Below are 22,472 nucleotides of genomic sequence, written 5' to 3' on the forward strand. Positions count from 1 at the left end.
TTATGAAGGCATTTAAATGAAACTTGCAGGAGAAGTCAATAATGATACAAGGAACAGATGACTAACGTTTGGTAGTGATCCTGTGAGTTTATGGATTTTTTAAAGGATTTTTTTTATCTTTTTGCAAACAGGGTCAGTGAACTTTGTAGGAGTTCAAGCTTCTCATATTTGAGTTATTTTTAAGCACATATTTGAGTTATTTTGTAGTAAAAGAGTCATTCACCTGATGCACTTAAACTACTTACAATTGTCCAGAACAAAAAGAATGAACTCTTTGCATTGCGACGTACGTGCATGTTACACGCTTTCTTCACATGTAAACTTTATGTATGCTTTTCGTATCCTTTTGGAGCACATCAAGAAGTGGTTCATTATGGTATGGTACACTATAGGAGCGTTTGAGCGCTCATCTGGCACGGATATGTACAGTACAGTTTGCTTTAGGAGAGCACTCAGACGCACCCATACTTTTATACATTACCGATCCCTCAACCCATTTTGTGCCATGCACTTAGCTTTAAATTGCAAATCTTTTTCACTAGCATTCACTACTCCATCCAAATGATAAACCCACTAAGGTGTAGCAATGTCCCTTTGTCCAACAATTGACAGCTATGGTGGTGCAATAGTGATTAGCTAATCTCTATTAACAGACGATTAGCATTCAGATATCTGTACCAATCTGCAAAGAAAGCACTCCTGTGTGTATGCCAATTGGCGAACAAAGTACAGTGAGGGTTAAATTGTCTGGTAAGGCTGTGTTTATCTGGAAGCAGCTGTCTAATAATGTCTATGGCAGGGTTTGTTGTTTTTTTGTTTTTTTTTTACAAATGAGAGAGAAAATGAAAAAAAAAATAACACTATAGGAATTCAATGTCTGTTGAGTTTCTTAGATTTATAAATGATGACAGATCACATCATCATTAGAAGACTTTATGTCAAACTATTTCAGAAAGTTACCCCAAAAATGAAAGATAATCATAGTCATATGTTTTCATAATCATATTAGTGTTATGTTCGGTACTACAGTCAGAACAACTGGATTCCCAGAAAGTGTGAACTAGGTCTTGTTAGGTGTGTGGTAGATGTGAACACAGCATGAGAAGTCCACCAGTGTTAGTGCGTTAAGCATTGCATGACCCTGAGTACTTGACATAAGTCAACAAACTACTGCACACTGATGTACAGTTTTGTATTATGAGATATCCCAACATCAGAAGTCTTGATGACATCAGAAGGAAAAGAAAAGTCATCAAACAGCAAAATTCTATGTGAGGGGCTATAGATTCACATTAGCTACAGGATGTATCTTACATATGTGACGGTGCACCTCAAAACGAACATAAAGTCGCACACACTGATTTTGCGTGAGGACTGAAAATAAGTGAAATGGGTCAACCTAGCCGAACTTGACTTTTTCATATTTTCTGAAAGATCAGGTCTTCTTTTACATTATGCTAAAATTTGGTATCATAAAACGGGCAGGAAAATGTGTTTTTTCAGCAGTTTATCTCGAACATTTTTGGTAGAATAGTGTGATTAGGTGTGTCTCTAGAATCCCTTTTTCATTTCTGAAAAACCTTGTCCACACTCTTCACTTTCAACTCTAATAACTTTCGAAAGGAAAGCGCTACTGCTTTGAAAGTTGGCATTAATTATGGACAGAATGTGTTAATGAGTCATGCTTAATTTCAGTTTAACCTTATAATCTCTTCATTGTTGTTACTCTGGTGGTTTACTTCCTGTTTTTTTGTCCCGTTCATCGCACAGCCAGCACGGTTTGGTAAAGATTAAGCGCTTGAATAGACACTGTACTTCAGAGCCTCTTTTCTCAGTTCACACTTTTCCTGAGTTTTTTTCTTTCTTTCCAATATTTAGATAGGTTAGGAGAGTCCATTTGGTTTGAGTTATACATCATTTTAAAGCTTAAAGTCTGCTCTTTCAGAATTTGGTCTTTACTAAAAGTTCATGTCTGGCAACTTTTTGTTTGTTTTGAGGTGCAGGGTCACATATTTTACTTATTTAATTAGTCCCGATGGAATTCCATTTTCTTTGCTCATTTTTCCACTAACTGGTATTGAATACAATTGTAGTCTTATTTGGAATTTACTGCAAAGTAGTTATTTGTCTCAAGCTTTAAATACTTCTGGTACTTATACAGCCACATTGGCAAAATGAAAAGGAAGTTAACTAATAACCTGTGTCCCGAGTATATTTGGGCAGGTGTCTATGGGAAATGCATGTTGTAGCAAAATCAGTCCGTCCTTAATGGGTTAAGAAGAGAGAAGGAGGATATTGAAGGTTGAGGTAAGTTAAATGAGAAGACAAAAGTGAAGCAGATGGTAAGGAAGATATTTGTTTTAGATTTAAATCACCTTTCACATGCATGTGCAGCAAGTGGAAACACATCTGAGTGACGTATAATGTAAACATTAATATGATGATAATTTGCAGTGATAACTATGGACAGTCTTGCCCTTTTAATGTTCCAGTTGAGGTGTACTTTATTTACTGTTATCCTTGATATGTGCAGTGATACCCAAGGGGTAAACATTGCAGGGTAAGTGGCAGACAAGGTGCATGCACATATCACTGGTGCAAACCCTAGAGAAGATGATAATAATACAATACATTTATTAGGCACTTAATACGGATGTTTCTAAGCGCACAGTTTACTGGAAAATCAATACTAAATCCAAAATAATACATACCCCCCCCCCCCAAAAAAAAAAAAAAAGTATGATATCATTCCATCATTAAACTGCATTAAATAGTTCATTGTTTTGAGAAATGTATTTGAAAGAACCTTTCTTGCAAATTGCACACCAGTGCATTATTGGACAGACATTCACGGAGTGTGAACACAGCTTATTGTCTGTAAAATGAATACCACAATACTATCTAGGTAGTACTAAAATTTGCTATAAAATTTTTACAGCATTTTTTTGTCAAAAGAAAGGAAATTTCATTTACTATCAAAAGAATTACAGTCGTACAAATATTAGTATTTCAGATTGTCAGGTATGTGTAGGCACAGCCAGGTGAGATAATTGTTTTATTACAATTCATGTCAATATTAAGCAGATGATGTTCAGACTGGCACTGAGCATATATAGTCCTGTGATGTTTGATTGGACAATCTGCTCAGAGGTCCCAGCGTGTTAGACTCAGGTGTGAACACACCTGGTTAGCAATTTCATATCATGGAGCCTAGTGGTGATAGGTGAGGCGGGCTGTGTATAGAGGAGAACACGAACAGTTACATAGCAGATTGTGACGTGTGCCCCCCGACACGCCTCGAGAATGTCTTGATATACTGTGCCTTGATAGGGTAAGGGGGATGCAGTGATGAGCGTGAAGTCAAATCCTCCCAGGACTGGTGATCATCACCAAGGAGACAGCTACAGGCATCATCTTTTGGATATGATGGAGGGGAAGGAGTTTGGGTTGCATACTTTATAGGATTTGCAGTTCTACAAATTGGATTAAAGTGATCTTGGCTGGATATTGTAGGATTATAAAGGATATCTACTAGTGCCCGAAATATACCATTCATTACGTTTGAGTGTTTGAAAGCTGACAACCTTGTGCGGTGAGTACATTCATAATATTGTGGGTGATTTTTTTTTTTTTTTTCTGTTCAGCCATACTACTGTTGAAATATCACTTTAACATTATTTCAATTTACTCTTCTTTTTCTTCTACTGGAATTTGCCTGTGCTGTGTTTGGAATACAAATATTTCTTTTTAAAGAAATTGAGGAATATAGCAGTGGTTGCAATGTTTTTACTTTCTTCAATTTGTAATACTGGAAATTTCAAAAATAGAATGACACATTTTTCTTAAATATGGTATGTAGTGTATTGCATCAGAATACTTAGCCCTTCATTTGCCTTGGTGAGTAGCTGCAACCTGCTTTGTTTGTTATCAGCATTCAGTTAATTCTTCCAAAATTGTCCTAGTTGTGAATTAGCAAGCCCACTCAGGTGTAGCAATGTGTCTCAGTCCAACAGGCCATGGTGACACAGTAGGGATTAGAGGGATTAGTTAATCTCTATTCATTGACAATTAGTTTCTAGACATCTGTACCAATTGGTGAAGAAAGCGCTCCAAAGGATGTGACAATCTGTGTGTGAAGCAGAGTCAGAGTATGAAATAAAGAGAATGATAAAATAGATGGGGTCCATTGAAGGTTGTAGCAGAGTATTCCTAGCGCTTGATTTTTGAATCATAATTCATGGTGCAATGACATTAATGCACTTTCAGTTTACTATTGTATATATTTTGAAGATGAAAGGCTGAAAAATATGTGCATGGGCCTCATTGGGGGTGGAGCCCATGTGATGCATGTGAAGAGCTTGAGCACAAACTGAGTGAAGTGCCATTTTTGAACATTTTAAAGTAAGTCCATTATAAGAGAGTGCAAAATGAAACATATCCAATGATACCTCATATGTTACATAACAAGAAATATTTTTGAATTTATAATTAAAAACATCCAAAATATTCTTATAATCTTTTGTTAGCAGGTTTAATAGAAAATATCTCAAATTGACAAGAATTGAGTTAACTCCTTTTTGTGATCAAAGTCTTTATATATTGTTATAATCTTATCAATGTCTGTGTGTGGACACTGCTAACACTCTATGTCAGACTCATGCTAAAAGTCATTGAGAAGATTTTGTGGTCTCAATTTCATTTTCTTCTAGCCTGTCGTACCAGTCAAAACATACTGTTTTCATGTTTTATGATTGAATGATAGAGTTTTGTCCATGAGCCTGTCCTTTTTTCTATTTTTTTTTTCATTCTATTCCTAGAACACATGGGGACGGTATGATTATTGTGATATGTGCTCTTTGAAAAATGTTCATTGTTATTGTGATCCTTGATAACTCTTTAATGGTAGCTCTTGATAAATATGATTTTGTGTTATCATAGATTGTTAATTGAAGCAGCGTTCACTTCACTGGTGATTGCCAATGTGAATCAACTCTTGAATACCGCTTATCAGTTCACAAAGCCATTAATTGATTGAGCGGGGTAAATCACTCCGCCCCGTCGAGACTCGACAAGCCGTGCCGTGGCTGGCCTCTACCACAGCTATGTTGATAAGCCCCCTGCTGATCAAGTTCCATCCAGAGCTCTCTCCTAACAAGAACTTGCGATTCAGAAATCTGATCACCAGTCTATTTCTGAGATTGACCTATGAAGCTGTAGCTTGCTGTTGATAGCTCTCTGCAGTTCCTCTACTAACTTGTTACAGGTGTATAAAGGCTACGGCTCAAGCAAACTGTTTGTGAGCTTGATAACTTTCATCATGGAGAAGTACTATAGGTGTAGAATGTGTTAATATGTATTGTAAAAACCAGAAACATTCATGACATGAAACCTTTGCAATTTGCACCAACAGCCTTCTTCACATTATACAACTTGTCTGAATTGCCTTTCATTCAATAAATTGTGTTTAAAAAAATAACCTCTGTGTGCTCTTGACTTTCACGAATCTTGACTTGCAAAATTGCAAAAGTTTCATGGATGTAAGTATGTCTGGTTTTACAGTATTTATTCTAAATACTCTATAAACCATTAGCAGCATCAATCATTGCAGTCATAGCCTATCTACAGGCCTGTAAACTAGATTGTGCTTTAAGTTTTTTTTTATATATAACTTCTATATATAATATTCATATAATAAAAACATTTGTATTGTTTCATGTTTTATTTTTCATTTGTTAAGAATCATATGTTTCCTTGAATGTTTGGTTTGCAAGAATGGCTTCCTGACAAGTTATCTGCTATCTAAGTTGCTAGAATATGTCCATGCGGAAAGTATGAAGGTGGGTTCTTTGTATGATATGACCTAAACTGTATGTGCAGCACTGGGAATCTGAGATCTAATGTGAGTTTTCATGCAATTATTGCAATTAACATTGGATTTCTGAGTATTCATAGCACAATGTATACATACCCCAAATCACCAAACCACTTTGATCAAGTTATTAAACCTAAAGCTGAATAAAAAATATTTAAAATCGTTAGATGAAATATGCTTTTAACTTCATGTTTGTGCGAAAATCTACAATTTAATGTCTCAACATCTAAAAGTTCAAATTTTAGAATTGAAAAATATTTGGAAATGCAGTACCACTGGATATTTTATGAAGCATATTATCCATGGAGTTTTCATTTGACCTACTGTGTTTAAATAATTTCTGACATGATTGACTCCAACTTAACTCAACTCTAAAACATGATATCTTAGCAGCATGAAATTTTTGCGAATTGGAGCCGATAGAGTTTTTCACGGCATCAAATCTTCGTGAAGTACCTCTGGCAGTCAATGCATTTTTATTTCATGAATCTTTGATCTCGCAAAATTCATGAGATTAAAATGCAAGCAAGCATTAGTCATTTTACAATAAACTTCATGGACAAAATCCTAACAGTCAAGGCAGTATAACTGATTAGTGTCTTAGACTGTAAAAGCAGAACATATTAGCTAGTTGCCTGGTCTTTATTCATTTCTCCTGATAACTCCTTAGTGAAATGTACAGCTTCCAAAGTGACACATCTTTCATCAATGAGAGATACCGATGACATTGTATACAGTATACTGCATATCCATTCCAGCCTATACATTAACATTATAATTTAGGTAGAATGAGCACTTTATGAGAATCTCTCTATTATTATTATTATTATTATTATTATTACTATTATTATTATTATTATTATTATTACTATCATTAACTCATTCATAGTTTGCTTATAAATGTTTACTTGTCTGCATAATTATGATTCATTTTCAGCCACTCCTTGAGAATTCATCATATACAACAAAATACAAAACAGAAGCATATGCAGTAGATTTGCATGAAAAATACAATTTCCATTTTCTATTGGTGGAATATCTGCATGTGCATTGATAAAATGCAAATGATAGAAATATGATACAATTATAAGAGAAATCATAATTTGATTGTTTTAAGTATAGTGAATTGTGAAATAGACTATTCAAACTTTGTAAAAGTCGATGTAGGAATATAGTATGCTATTTGCCTCTGTTAGAGTAAAATTGTTTCTATCCTTGCCCCTGACATAGGAGTCTTCTTGTAATGATTTTTGACAGGTTCAGAGGATCTTCCATCGGTACATCGGGGCTCTGGGAGCAAGGAGAGCAAGTACATAGAGCAGTTTGGTCAGTCATCAGGTGAGTAGGAAAGTTGATTACATTGTATAGTTTTGGTTGAGACCTAACTTCAGGTTTCCAACATTTTTTTTGGTGAAATATTGTAAAACCTCTTATGAAATATGAAAGAGCATGTAATTCCGAAAGGAATTCAATGTTCATTTGATGGAAATTGATTTTGAAATGGCCGAAATATCCAAAACAGAGTGATTCGAATAAAAGTTGAAACCCACATTTGATTAAGATTGCTTTATTTTACCTTTTTTTTGGATGCCTCAGCCATTCCAAAACCGATTTTCATCACATAAAATTTGAATTCCTCTTAGAATGGTATGCTTTGTACTATTTCATGAGTAGCTTCTTGGTATCTTGCAAAAAGTTGAAAGCCCAATCCTCATCTCCTCCAATACTGTACCATCCCTTTACATGGTAGTGTAAAGGAGCAGGGAGGCAATAACATGGTACAAAACATACATTTGCTAATATTCATTTATGTAGGCATGACAATCTACTGTAATTATGAGGCAAGGAGAAGATAGGAGCAATGTGTTTTGTTTTTCTTTGTTTATTGGTGGGGGTGGGGTAAAATGTTTGGTTCTGTGATTCATTTGTATGCATGAGGAGACATTAGGTAAAGACTCATGCAAGTGGTGTATCCCTGTGACTAGAGTTTGATTAGTTAACCCTTTAGCAACTAGAAGCTACTAGGCAATATAACTTTCATTTTGAAAACTATCTAAATTATATAAAATAGCTCACTGCATGTTTATTTTTGTCTATTATAAGTAATGTTTATTTGAAAGCCTATTAAGACTCTACAAAGAGACTGGTGTGTCACAGAAGTTATTCTGAGATATTTCTGTTGACCTATGACCTAAATTTTCAAATTATGTAATTATATATTCTATAAGAAAACTATAAAAAAAAAACAAATAGAAAAGCGGATGGGCAGTTTCAGGCGTTTGATGGAGTAATAAGCCAGGCGGTTTCATGCAGTTCAGTTACTAATGGGTTAATTTAATTATACAAAGTTTGTGAATGCAATGTGTGGTGTCATCCTCCTTAGTAAGGCTAGTAAAACTACATGAGGTTGTTTAATGTCATAACTTTGGAATCAAAATAATCTTCCACTGATCCTCATTATTGAAACACTATAAAGTGTAGCCATAGTGTATAATATCTGCACTGAAAATAAACATTTCTGTTTCACCTCTGATCCCTTCAAAAAAACATCAAATACAGAAATTATATAACTGTTCATCAATTCAAAGATTGCCCTAAACCAAAAAAAAAAAAAAAAAATAACCATTCCACACCAGAGCACATTTTGTACATGTTTACTTGAAAAATGGCTTGTTGGTGGAAACTGCTGTTGTTGCTTTTTGGTGGTTTTGTTGTGAGCAATCATAGTTTTACAGCAAGATCTACAGCCAGAATTTTGATAATAAGTCAACTGGTTTGCTGAAGTACTCCAATTAATCAGTTGAAGACTAGTCCCAATCATACTGGGGCAGGTGCCCATGGAAAATGTGTGTAAATAGCAAAATCACCTTGTCCTCAACTAGTTGAGAAGCTCATGAACAAAGCTTTACCAGGATCATGGATCATAAGGTGTGTGTGTGTGTGTGTGTGTGTGTGTGTGTGTGTGTGTGTGTTGGGGGGGGGGGGGTGGGGAGTTGTCCGGTGATTAGAAGTTGATATGCAATTCAGTCACCTATTAGTGTACAGTGCAATTGAGGCATACTGTATTTTGTGTGAATTGAAGTCATGCTGTAACTTTGCATCTACTATAGATATTAATATGTTGATAACTGCAGTATCTAGTTCATACAGATGCTGATAATTACCAAGGCTGTAAAACATCTTTAAGACCCTGAGTCCATTAGGACATTGATGTCACCACCAGGTTTACATGCCATTGCTGCATGCACACTCTGATGTAAAGTTGATATCCTCATAAGATCACAAATACATTGATATTAATTAGTTCTTTGCCAGCAAGAATACAAATAAACAGAATACATATCTAAATCTATTCCTTGTTATTTGCCATGATTTTAACTTCTAGACAAACAGGCCAGAACTTTTTACATTTCATGGGCTTGTAGCCCTACTTGTACACCTATATTTCTTGACAAAGGAAGTCAAACCTTTGCAATACCTCTCAACTGATAAATATTTTCATTGGCACATGTAGCTTAGTTGACCTTGCAAAGGGGAAACATGCACAGCTTGACTGTTTTCATTTAGGTGGATTACCAACCTGTCTCATCTCCATCAACCTGCAAAAAAGAATCTCGTTTTAGGGCATTGAAGGCTCTCAGAGAATCGCGGGAGGAACAGGGTAATAGTTATGCTCATGGGAGATCTTGTGAATTTATCAAAATACATCTATTGAATCTTAAACTAATTATACCCCCGCCAAACGAAGTTTGAAGGGGGTATATAGGAATCAGCGGACGGTCGGGCGGTCGGTCGGGCGGTCGGGCGGTCGGTCCGTTGCAAATCTTGCGTCGCGAACTACTTCCTCAGTTTTCAACCGATTCCCATAAAACTTGGCACAGATGTGTGCCTTGGGTTGTAGATGTGCAAAACGTATTTTTGACAGTACCCAAAAGTACGTTGCCATGGTAACGGCATATTATGGGCAAAAATGGGTACAAATCTTGCATCGCGAACTCCTCCCACAGTTTTTGATCAATTTTTATGAAATTAGGTACAGATGTTCATCTGAATATGTTAATGTGTAAGACACATATTTCCGCAGTGGCAAAAAGTGAGTTGCCATGGTAACGGCATGTTATTGGTAAAATATAGGGCAAAATGCTTCATGGCAAAACTGCTTCATCAGTGTTCTTCCAATTCTCATGGAATTCATATTGAATGTTTGTCTTAGGATATAGGTCAGCATGACACATTTCTTGATAGTGACAAAAAGTATGTTGCCATGGTAACAGCTCACATATTATGAGCCAAAATGATGGAAAATTTTGTGTTGCAAACTACTTCCTCAGTTTTTGCCCAATTTCCATGAAACTTGGTACAGATGTGTGCCTTTGGTTGTAGATGTGCAAGACGCATTTTTCGACAGTACCCGAAAGTACGTTGCCATGGTAACGGCATATTAATGGCAGAAGATCAAGGAAAGATCTTGCGGATTTAACTACTTCCTCAGTTTTTTGACCAAAGCTTATGAAATGTTGTTTTGACCAAAGCTTATGAAATGTTGTTTGGTGGGGGTATAACCAGTCACTGTAGCGACATTTCTAGTTTGGTATTGTGGCCAGTTAAAAATACAACCCTTTGAGGACAAGATGATTTTGCTATTTACAAAACACATTTTCCAGTGATAACTACCCAAGTATACTCATTACTAGTCTTCAATGAACCAACAGACATGTTGATCTCCATGAAAAATCAAAGTTCTAAATATGACAGTTTTTATGTATTATGAATGGGGGCCTGCAAGAAAAGTGCTTGAGACATATGTGTCTGGTTTTGAAGGTGAACACACAGATGTATATATTTGTCTATATATGTGGTTATGCATTATGTACATACAAGTTGCAGTGTGTATCATAAAAAGTTCTGCTTAAAAGTGATCAAATCGTGCTATCATATCAACTGAAACAATTATTCAATATCAATTTGCTGGTAAGGTTTGAAATATAGACAAAAGCAAATACTGTATGACACAGAATGAAGCATTGTTTGGCAGTCAATGGTCCTACTGATGAAATACCTTTGCCACGTCCATATGGAAGTGTAGACCACACAGAGCAAACTGTAAAGTTGATTTCAAGGCTTTTACTGCTCTGCTGAACTTTCTTTCTTAGAGTCACAAGTCAATTTAAGTCACTGTTCAGGCCGGCAGTGATTAATTTTACCTCTTAGTCAACAAACAGATTGTAAATGTTGGCTGCCATCAACCTAGATGTAATGTATGGAAATGCTTGGAGCTGGATCCCCTCCCCCATCACTTCCCCCCTCCCGTGGAGCAGCGCATTTTGAATGGGGTCACATTCTTTTGCACCCGTAAATACCAGTGTGCGTAAGCTGATCCTCCCGGAGCTCTGTGATGAATGCATTCAAGTGTAGCTATAAACAAAGTGACATGGAGATAGGATGAAGTTTGGATGGGAGGATGGCTGGAGGAGGAGGATGGGGGATGGACATACCAATCTCTGGTAGGAGTGATGCCCTGAAGACATCCAGGTTAATCTGGAGGCCAAAGGTCCCCTCCTATTCCTGCAATGTGTATCTTTAATGTATGTCTGCAATGGTGAGAATCATACTACCAATGTTGCATTAAAATGATGTCATGATCATCTCATCTGTAGATGAGGAAGTGCTGAGGAACCAAATCAAATATGAAAAGTTTTAATGCTCAGCTTTATCTAGCAAATAAGTAATTTGACTGCCATCTCAGACAATGATAACACTAGCTTCCACCGTTAATGCGCAAGAGGATGAAAAAGTTTGAGAGCACAGTTGTGTAGTGATGGTAGTACAAAGGTTCTCATTTTTAAGCAAAGGTTCTCATTTTTAAGCAAAAGTTATGAATATTACAAGGAGATTGTAGGTAACTGTGTATTGAAGTCATTTCGATAACAACTGAGGATGATTCAAATTCATGAAATTCTTGTCAAACAGTTGCAACTGAGGATGATGCTTTGAAAATCTAAGGTGTTAACTACTATTGTAGCTGAACAACTATGAAACATGAAATAGTGATTACCTGGGAAGACTGCATGGCCACTGTTACAGTTTGTGATACATTGTCTGATACAACAGTGAATTTTTGCCACAAACAGCACAGAGGATGAGTAAATTATTTCACACACCATGACAACTGATGCAACCAAAAAAACAAAAAAAAGAGGACTGCTGGTGATGATTGCAGTCTTACAAAATCAATGGATATATTAAAATGAGCCAAAAGTTATGAATTATTAAAGTTTTGGTGTTAGAACCACTTTTTATGATACACACATACAAGAGACTACTAGAGAATATGATGTATGTGTGGACAACAATATAAAGAAAATATAAAAGTAAGAATTCACTTTTCTAGCATAATGAAAAAGCACTTGACTAACCGCTTTCAGAAAGCTGGGGAAATAATTGCTACCCTTAACATATATAAGTATCAAGTTAATGGAATGTTAAATTTTCATTAAAAAATGGGACTGAGATTTTACAGACTGTTCAGATTAGATGAGAGAGACTAGAAAGTACCAAAGAGAAAACAAGACAGAGAGAGAGAGAGAGGAGGAAAAAAACAAGAGAAAGAGAAGAGAAAGAGAGGAGAGATGAGAGAGACAAAAAAAGTGAGAGAGAAAGAGGGGAGGGGGAGAAAGAGATGGAGAGAGGGAAAGGAGATGAGATGAGGAGATGGGAAGAGAAGCTCCATAGCGAACCTAGTGGGGGATGTGACATGAAGGAGACATACATGTTATGCTTTAATCGCACCCTGTATGATTGACAATGAAACCAATATCTCTCATGGCCCGTTAGACGGGGCTGGTAGCTAATGCTGTAGTGAAAGATAAGATAGCTGTGAGATGGATGGAGCTGGTATAATTGGAATAGTGCATGCAGGCTTGTAGTAGGAGAAGAGGTTTCAACTTTTGAGAACAGATGGTACCTTCATCCGTTCAGTTCTGAGTTATGAAGAGTTTGTTTGCAAAAACCGATAAGTCCATTTTTGAAGATTTTGAAGTACGGTCTCTGTCATAAAGTACAAAATAATACCTTTTAAATGATATATTGGTCACTACATATAAAGGTATATTTTTGAAGTTATGGTCAAAAGAAGCAAAAATTTTCTTATTATTCTCTTTATTTTTCTTGACCTTTAATCACAAATATCTCCATTTGACAAATATGGACTTATCGGTTTTTGCAAACAAACTCTTCATATGTAGTTAATACATTCCATTCTATTGTCAATGATATTTCAAATCATTTACTTTTTGCATCAAGCTCTTAGCAGAAATTTGTGACAAAAGTTTATCTCATCTTCCTTTCTTTCAATATTTGTTAGATCAAAATTAAACCCACTTTGGGAATGCTGAAACACTTTGGCTCTGATTTGAAGGTGTCTTTCACAAGTGTGTTATTTACCTTTGATGCTTGGTCAGTAAATGTTTCAACATTTACTGTAAAGTAAGTAGCTCTAGCAGTCACAGCTCTTATGAAGGGTTCTATTACATTTGCTCCTGCGACAGTTGCTCCTATGAAATATCAGCTTGGTAAGCCAAACATACATTCTACCAACAAACATAAACCTAACCCCAATCCCAATCCTCACATCAAACTAGACCTAAAATCCTATCACAACCCTAACCCTAAGTCCTTGGAGAAAATAGAACAGGAACAATTGTCGCAGGAGCAAATGTCATGTCAGCCTGATGAAGAGAGCCACATTGGAAATTACCAAGAGAATAATGGCAGAGAGACAAGATTCATAGTGAAGTACAGACAGTTGGCAGATTAACCCACCCCCTATATGATCCTAAATTCACCACATTTTTATGCCTCCGCCACGAAGTGGTGCCGGAGGCATTATGTTTTCGGGTTGTCCGTCCGTCCGTACGTACGTCCGTACGTCCGTCCGCTTTTGTTTACGCGATAACTTGAGTAATATTTACTGGAATTTTACCAAACTTGGTCCAAGTATGAAGTATGATGGGGCAACGATTTGATAAGATTTTGGGTGAAATCGGGTAAAGGTCAAAGGTCAAAGGTCAAGGTCAAATCATGAAATTGTATCCGTTTATGCGATAACTCAAGACTGTATGGAGCAAATTTCACCAGACTTTGGTGGAGGATGATGTATGATGGGACAATTACTTGATTAGTTTTTCAGTGAAATTGGACAGAGGTCAAAGGTCAAAGATCAAGGTCAAATCCTAAAATTTATCTGTTTATGTGATAACTCAAAACTGGATGAAGCAGCTTTCACCAAACTTGGTCCAAGGATGATGTATGATGGGACAATTAGTTGAGTAGATTCTAGTGACATTGACAAGAGGTCAAAGGTCAAAAGGTCAAGGTCAAATGCTAAAAATGTTGCTATTTCCCCCATATCTATGCAATGCCCGCAGTTATTTTCTTGAAACTTAGTGTAGACATGTACTACTGCGTAAGGATTCTCCAGAGAGAGTTTCATGTCATAAGGTCAAAGGTCAAAAGGTCAAAGGTTAGGTGAAAATGTTGCAATATCACTTTTCTCGCAAATGGTTCAATGTATCTTCATGGAACATGGTACGTATGCATGTACTGACTGGCAGGGATTATCTAGGGAATTTAGGGGTCATGGGTCAATAGTCAGGGGTTCAAAGGTCAAGGTCAACTCCTCAAAATGTTACTACTGTATTTCCCTCATACATGTATACTAGTATATGCAATGATTGCATTATTAGTTTTAAAAGTGTTTGATATATGTACATGTATTACTTGATGGAGATTCTCTTGGAAATTTCCAGCCAGAAGGTCAAAGGTCAAAGGTTAAGGGTCAAAGGTCAGGTTTAAATTAAAAAAAAAATATTTTGTACTGTAATTACACTCTTTCTTCAAACCTTGAAAATTATACTCAATGCATAAACTTATAATAAGGTCGGTCAGAAGTCAAGTAAAAATTTTCAATTCCCCAAATATGTGTACCTGCACTCTTTAATAGACAATTATAGCAAACCCAGTTCGTGGAAAGTGAACATTCAAGATATTTCTGACATATTAACCTGTTATTTCGATATTTTGCCACTTATGTGAAACTGTCATCACACATTGTCAAGACATTGTACTATACACCTATTGGGAGAATCATGCATTATGGCGGAGGCATCAGTCGCCGTAGCGACATTTCTAGTTAGTAGTATGCAATTGGTTAACTCTTTATGTGCCACGTTCGCACGTCTGACTCAGTCGACTGCGTGCCAACTTCGCATATTCTGCTCAAACGCACCAATCCGCCCAATCCGATCGATAAATGGCCAAATGCTGCGGTACAATGAAAGCGTTTCTCGCATTTCCGTTCCACTAACATATAGCTTGCATTTCATGTAGTGATTGATTATCAAGAGGTGTTCTCTAAAGGATTTGAGAGTAATTTCTAAGTTTTTGTCATTGTTTTGTGTGCAAAAGTCATGCCTTTGCAGTAATGTAACTACTGGTCATGTGAAAGAAAAACAATCATAGAATCATAGATTTGTCATACAATAATACATCAAAGCAAAGCATGGCATTTTCTCTGTAACTTCACTCACAATTCGTCCAGATCAACAGAAATCTATAGAAGTTACATAGACTTGAAAAACAGACTGTTTTCTCAAAGCATGAAACCATTAGTGTCTCAGAATAACGTGGCACAAAGGGGGTTTCCACCATGGCACATGAAGAGTTAAAAAATAAAGAGAAAAAATACCAAACTTGAAGCTGAAAAGAGTAGAAAAAGCCCATCAAAACAGGAAAGTAGAATATAAATACACAAGTACATGACTGAATGAATACAAAATGTAGATACAGACAGGCAGATAGCACTTGGCAGAAAGCAGACATATGAAGGCTGATATGGAGACAGACAGGAAAATGGGCAGAGATGGACAGATACTAGGAGGTATAGTGTTATGTGGATGGGTTTAGACCATCAAAAAGCACCATCCAAAGGTGCATTTACATTATGACCATGGCATCAAATACAACTGTACCAAAGTAATGTGCTAGCACCCATGAAATACTATTTTAAAGGCATAACTTACCATTTGCAGATAAAACAAAAACCCGGCTTTAGTGCTTCAAAATACTTCTGAAATGTGAGTTGGGAATAGAAACAACGAAAGTAAAAATTTGAATCCATATAAATCTCCTTATATTCTAGACTGTATTGTGAAATGTTTACATGGTAGGATGTGTTGTGATACAACTGACCTACATGTGTGCATTAAATGTGATATCTCAAACATTTTGGAATCACTGCTCCCAAAGGTAAACTGGACCTTTAATAGGCACTGCAGTAATCCCTTTGGTACCAATCTCATTCAAGAAATATGTTATTTCTGGAAAGCATTGTATAATTATGCCAATGGGAAAAGGCATAAAGTGTGTCAGGTCATGTCAGAAATACACCACTCTATAATGGTGGTGCAATTCACACTCAAATCTCACATTTCTTGCAAAGTTTGAATTACCACCCTGAATGCCTCATCGTTTTGCAATGCATTTCACAGTGATTTTAGTAGTGTATTTGTGTTGACATTATGGAATACCACAGTATTTTACCATCAATGTGAACGCACCAAAGGATCGGTAATAGAACATGAAGTTGAAGGGAGTCAGCTCATCCAGACTGCAGTCTTGGTATGGCTGTGGGAGCCAAGTTGAGGTTATCACGTAAGTAAACAGGGGAGGCTGTAGGAGGACTATCCCAGGATGTGATTGAGACATACCAAAGCCGGCAGGATGTAACACATCAAGCGTACAGCCGTGCAGGCCTTCATTCACTCCCCTCGTCGTTAATGTTAGGAGGGTGTGTTTGGGAAGCAAGACAAATCGCATCCAGCTTTGGCTGCCAATATGCAAGAATACTTGGAGTGCATGATGAAATGTTGATATCTCTTGGTATGGATAGAAAATTTGACATTCAAAGGGTTAACTCCCTCCTGTGTGGGTTTCAATGCAAATATATATATACAGTGCCTGCTTTTCATTCCCTAAATTCTTATCAGTCTAAACTAATAGAAGTATAAATTAATGATGCTGCTACAGCTAATGCCAGTATATTTGAGTCTCTAAAGCCTGTTTTCAATCACCCTTGCATTTAAAATGTTAATCTATTTCTTGTTTTGGAAACAGAAGCCATTGGAATACAGATTTGTAATTCTTACTACAGCCAAAATGCAAAGTCAAACTAGGCACAACAGTTGCAATATTAGCTGTCACATACAATTTTGCCGGGTATACGCAGGTGTATATGTTTGTTTCTTACAAGGGACCAGAAATAAATGAAGATAATGCTTTAGAAAAATGTCACTGTGGAAACAGCAGCTACAGTGACAGATATTGTCATTATTATTTCTACCCAAGCAAATAAAATGTGCACATACTAAAAGTGATATCAATGAGACAAACTGACACAAAATGACATAGAATAGATAATCCAAGGCATAGTAGTCTTCACACTGTAACATACTATTAATGTACATCCTGTTTCTCTATGGATTTTAAGGGGGAAGGGGAGGGTAGTAATACCAGGATATTTCTTCACAAGGTGCCATCACACAGTGGTAGGACTGTATGCAGGTAACACCACCAGGGCCTTGTTTCAAAAAGATGTTCGTATAGTTCCGAACGACTTACGAGCGACTGTTGATCAGTTCTTGTGCTGAAGTATATAAGTATAGCACATCAGAACTCATCACCAGTCACTCGTAAGTTGTTCGTAACTTTACGAACAGCTTTATGAAACACCCCTCTGGTCTATTATTACTTTGCTTATGTTAAACTTCTTTACCCGTTGAGGACAGACTGATTTTGCTACAGCACAGATTTCCAATAGACATCTGCTCAAGTATACTCGGGACTTGTCCTGAACGGGTAATTGCTCTTTACATTGTAAACTCTACTTACCTTCTGGATGCTCCACTCATAGCAGACCCTTGATATAAGATTTACACCTGACCTACTGCTCTCATCGAATGTAACTGCTCAGCTCAACGCCCACAAAAGTGGGACCTAGATTAGTAGATAGTGATTGAATTTGTGATTGAGAAACAGACTGACAAAAATGAAAATAAGTAAATTCCTTTTTAAGAGAAAATTTTGCAATTTCCACCCTTAGATACGATTTACATTGTATGCTATATTCAAATTAATCATATGAATTGACTACATATGTGCTACAAGCAGCAAATTTTTAGTAAGTTGTTAATTTTGAAAATAAAAATTGCAAAAATTGAGATACTGCAAAAAATTATTTGCATTAAGTATATGAAATGTGAAATTCCTGGATCCACATAGTGATCCAGATCATTACCAAAATTCAGTTATTTGTTCCCTGTGTCATTATCAGATTTTCCTGTAAATTTCATTCGAATCAACTTTTTGAGTTATTTTGCAAACGGGCAAACAAACAAATAGACAAACCTATGCTGACAAAAACGCCTAACCTCCTTGGCAAAGGCAATAACCTCCAGTGACGTGCAGGCTTGTAGATCATACGTCAGTCATGTTTACATCCAGCAGCCATCATGTGCAATCTCCAGTAGATCTTAACAGATCATACACTCCATGAAATTAATTTCATAAGACGTACAAAATGGTAATGATCCTTGCAAATCGCAAAGTGCTGACGTCTTGTAATGCTGGGTTGCGATCAAGGGTGACTGCTGATAAGCCAGAAAGAAGTGATGACACCCATGCACTGCCACTGCAAAGTCTTCATTCCCAAGTACATTAACCCATTTAGGATGGGCTGATTTTGCTACAGCATGCTTTTCCTGTAAGCACTTGCCAGAGTATACTCGGAACTCGTCCTCAACGGGTCAAAGCCAGGATATATTTCTGGCCAGGGAGTCAGATCCTCACTAGAATGCTGATTATTAAAGCAGTGATTGACAATACCTTGTAATCCATTTTGTCTGAGAAACCACACTTCATGGTTTTGGTATTGATTTCTGATGACAATTTTAACATCCATTGCGAGGTATGATATACATTTCTTTTTGATTTGAGACCTGGTTTTGTGATTATCTGTTGTTTATTTCTATTGCAGAACTATGCAAATCCTCAAATCACTAAATCTGTAACTGATCCTTGAACTGGCAATGCACTAGACAAGATGACAGTTTATGTTTCTGTCTCAAATTGGTAATTGTCCCCGCCGAACGAGTTTGAGCAGGGGACTATATGAAACGGGCTCCGTACGTGTGTGTGTCCGTGCGTCCGTGCGTCCGTCCGTCCGTCCGTCCGTCCGTCCGTCCGTGTGTGCGTCCGTGTGTGATCAAAATGTTCAATTTGCTACTTCTCTGTCATTTATGAGCCAATTTTGATTCTGTTTGCTTTATATGATAGCACTACATGGGAGCTTTAAAACTTCTACACAGAATTTCAGTTGTGACCTTTGACCTTGACGTTTGACCTATATTATACATTTTGCTACAAAATGCTACTCCTTCGCCATTTCTAACCCGATTTCGATTCCGTTTGCTTTATGTGATGGCACTAGGTGAGGGCTTCAAAACTTCTACACAGAATTTTGACCTTTGACTTCTTTGACCTTTGACCTTGATTTTTGACCTGTATTGTACATTTTGCTACAAAATGCTACTCCTTCACCATTTCTAACCCGATTTCGATTCCATTTGCTTTATATGATGGCACTAGTTGAGGGCTTCAAAACTTCTACACAGAATTTTGACCTTTGACTTCTTTGACCTTTGACCTTGATTTTTGACCTATATTGTGCATTTTGCCACAAAATGCTACTCCTTCGCCATTTCTAACCCGATTTCGATTCCGCATTGCTTTATGTGATAGCACTAGGTGAGGGCTTCAAACTTCTACACAGAATTTTGACCTTTGTATTCTTTGACCTTTGACCTTGATTTTTGACCTATATTGTACATTGGCTACAAAATGCTACTCCTTCGCCATTTCTAACCCAATTTCGATTCCATTTGCTTTATGTGATGGCACTAGGTGAGGGCTTCAAAACTTCTACACAGAATTTTGACCTTTGACTTCTTTCACCTTTGACCTTGATTTTTTACCTATATTGCACATTTTGTTACAAAATGCTACTTCCGGCGGGGACATATATTACGCACCGCGTAATTTCTACTTTTCCTTGTTTGTGCTTGTTATGCTGACTCGGCACAGATCTAATGAATTTAACCAATCAAATGTTATTGTTTGTTTTCAAATACATGCATGTGATATTTACATGTAGTACTTCCAATTGAAAATAAGAGTTATTTAGTGTAATTGATTTAGACTGTCACAACAGACATAGGTGAATTTTGTATATTTACACTGATTTAACTTTTGTTATAACATATGGAGTACTGTTGTACCTGTATGGATAGTGGATCAGGGAATTTAAAGTTGAGGTAAAAGTTACTCTAAATTCAAATGTGATTTGATCAAAGTAGGTTGAATTTGAATCTGTTTCATGGAGGTTGACCGTTAAGATGGCTTAGGAACAAACTTTCAAAGGAGTTGATTTTCTAGGCACATTTGTAGATTATGTGAGAGTAAGATAGATACAGTTTTTAAGAACACATTAACATTTTTTTTTTCTGCGTATATGAAAGGATTGGTTAAGCTAAAAAGAGTAGGAGGGAGCTGAAGAATAGGACTGTAGAAGGAAGCCAGGAAGGGGAGATGGGGGATAGATATGACATCTCAGTAGGGTTTGTTGGAAGGGAGTGGTAGTAGGGGCCAGTAAAAACAGGAGGAATTAGGAGGGATGTTGGTTGAGGGAGGAGGGTGTTTATTGATTGGGGTGATGGAGGAAGGTTGAGGAGTAGGATGTATTGCAAGAAGAATTCCTTGTGGTTAGTTCTCTGATGACTGCTGAGAACAGCTGCAGGCTAGTGTTTGTCTTGTGATGAATCTTTGCCAGTAGACCTTAAAGGCATAATTTACCATTTGCAAATATGAAACAAAAACCCGTCGTTAGTGCTTTAAAATAGTTCTAAAATGTGAGTTAGGGATAGAAACAATCACTGTAAAAATTAGAATCCATATAATCGATATTAAGTATTGTAAAATACACAAAATGTGAACAATAGTTATAATGAGAATGCTTCCAGATTAAACTGATATGTTTCCAGATTAAACAGTTATGTTGTATCATGAAAAATACTGATATCTCCATATATTTTAGGCTTCATTGTTACAAAAAAAAAATTATATATATATATATATATATATATATATATATATATATATATATATATATATATAGTAGGATATTTTGTGATACAAAAGACCTACACATATGTTTCAAAAGTGATATCATGAACATCTTTTAAATCACTGCTCCCAAAGGTAAACAGGACTTTCAAAGGATGTTTATAACTGAGTTGTATGGCTTAGGATGAATGGAAAAGTTGATATATTAAGTTAATTCATCCACATTATTGTTTTTGTTTTTTATTTGTGTTTGTATATCTTAATCAAAAGTGAAAATTATGATGGCAAATGTGTTTTTGTGTTTGTTTGTTTTTTCTATCATGTCATATTTTGTATCTACAAACTGTGCTATAATTTTTTCTACTGTATGTCAAACATCAATTGTCATTTAACTAAGTGCAGAAAAGGTGTATGCTCTATATGGTTATGTTCTTATTGAATTGTTTTATTGCTTCGAATTGATGCAAAATAAACTTCAGTTAAAGTACCCTTGATGGTTCAGACAATTAAATCATGGGTTGATGTTATTCAGAGCCAGTCAGGAGATTTTATTTTAAGATATATTTTAGGGACTAACCATCTTTAAAAAAAAAAAAAAAAAAAAAAAAAAAAAAATTCAAAGTATGAATGCACCACATTTTGACATAATTCAGACATGCTTCAATTGGCATTTATAGCTCTCAGTCTGTAGAAAGGGAACCTAACTTGTCATAGTGAGCAGGATAAGGTCAAAATGATTTGTGTTCAACACCAATATGCTGTAAGTTTGCGTCCAAGTATCTGCGTGTAAGTACTAATGTGATTAGGAGGGCCGGCAGAGCGTTTTCAAAAGTGTGGGGGCCCACTTCCGGGTTTCATGAGCTAATGAGAAAAAAAAGAAAAAAAAAGGGTCCTCTATGTATTCCTTTGTATGGTGCACAAAAAGTGTGGGGGCCCGAGCCCCCACGGCCCCCACGGTTCTGCCGGCCATGATTAGGTTGGACGCAATAATTACATTTGCACTTGGAATGTGTGAATAAATTATGGTCAAACTGTGCAGCTGTTAACAGGCTAGATTGCTACAGTGAATCAAGCATTATTGGATGAGCAAATGAATGTATAGATCTGCTGCTGCTAAAATTAGAAGTGTCATTACATGACATGTAAACTCTCAGATCAAGTTCAAACCCTTCGCTTAAGGAGAACAATTTTTCATGGATTGAAAGGTTTTCTGAGCAAATTATGAGCTAGTGTAGGGAAATATGGAAGAAAATGGTATTTAATACTCGACATATCCTTGTCAATCCAATCAGATCTGTGTTGATGATTGCTCACAAGAAGAATGCTTGTAGAGTTATTTCCTTTTCCTGTGCTGTTTGTGGAAGCT

At 36.5% G+C, this 22,472-nt stretch overlaps 1 protein-coding gene across 1 annotated transcript in view; it reads left to right on the forward strand.

Annotated features, from left to right (window-relative positions):
• The window catches only part of LOC140245295 (protein Obscurin-like), a 131,160-nt gene that overhangs the window by 59,871 nt on the left and 48,817 nt on the right, over positions 1-22,472 (forward strand). The window contains 1 exon segment of the mRNA XM_072324879.1: positions 7,130-7,210. Within this exon segment, the coding sequence (XP_072180980.1) occupies positions 7,130-7,210 (81 nt within the window).

Source organism: Diadema setosum, chromosome 22, assembly GCF_964275005.1.
Source record: "Diadema setosum chromosome 22, eeDiaSeto1, whole genome shotgun sequence".
NCBI classification, from domain to species: Eukaryota; Metazoa; Echinodermata; class Echinoidea; order Diadematoida; family Diadematidae; genus Diadema; species Diadema setosum.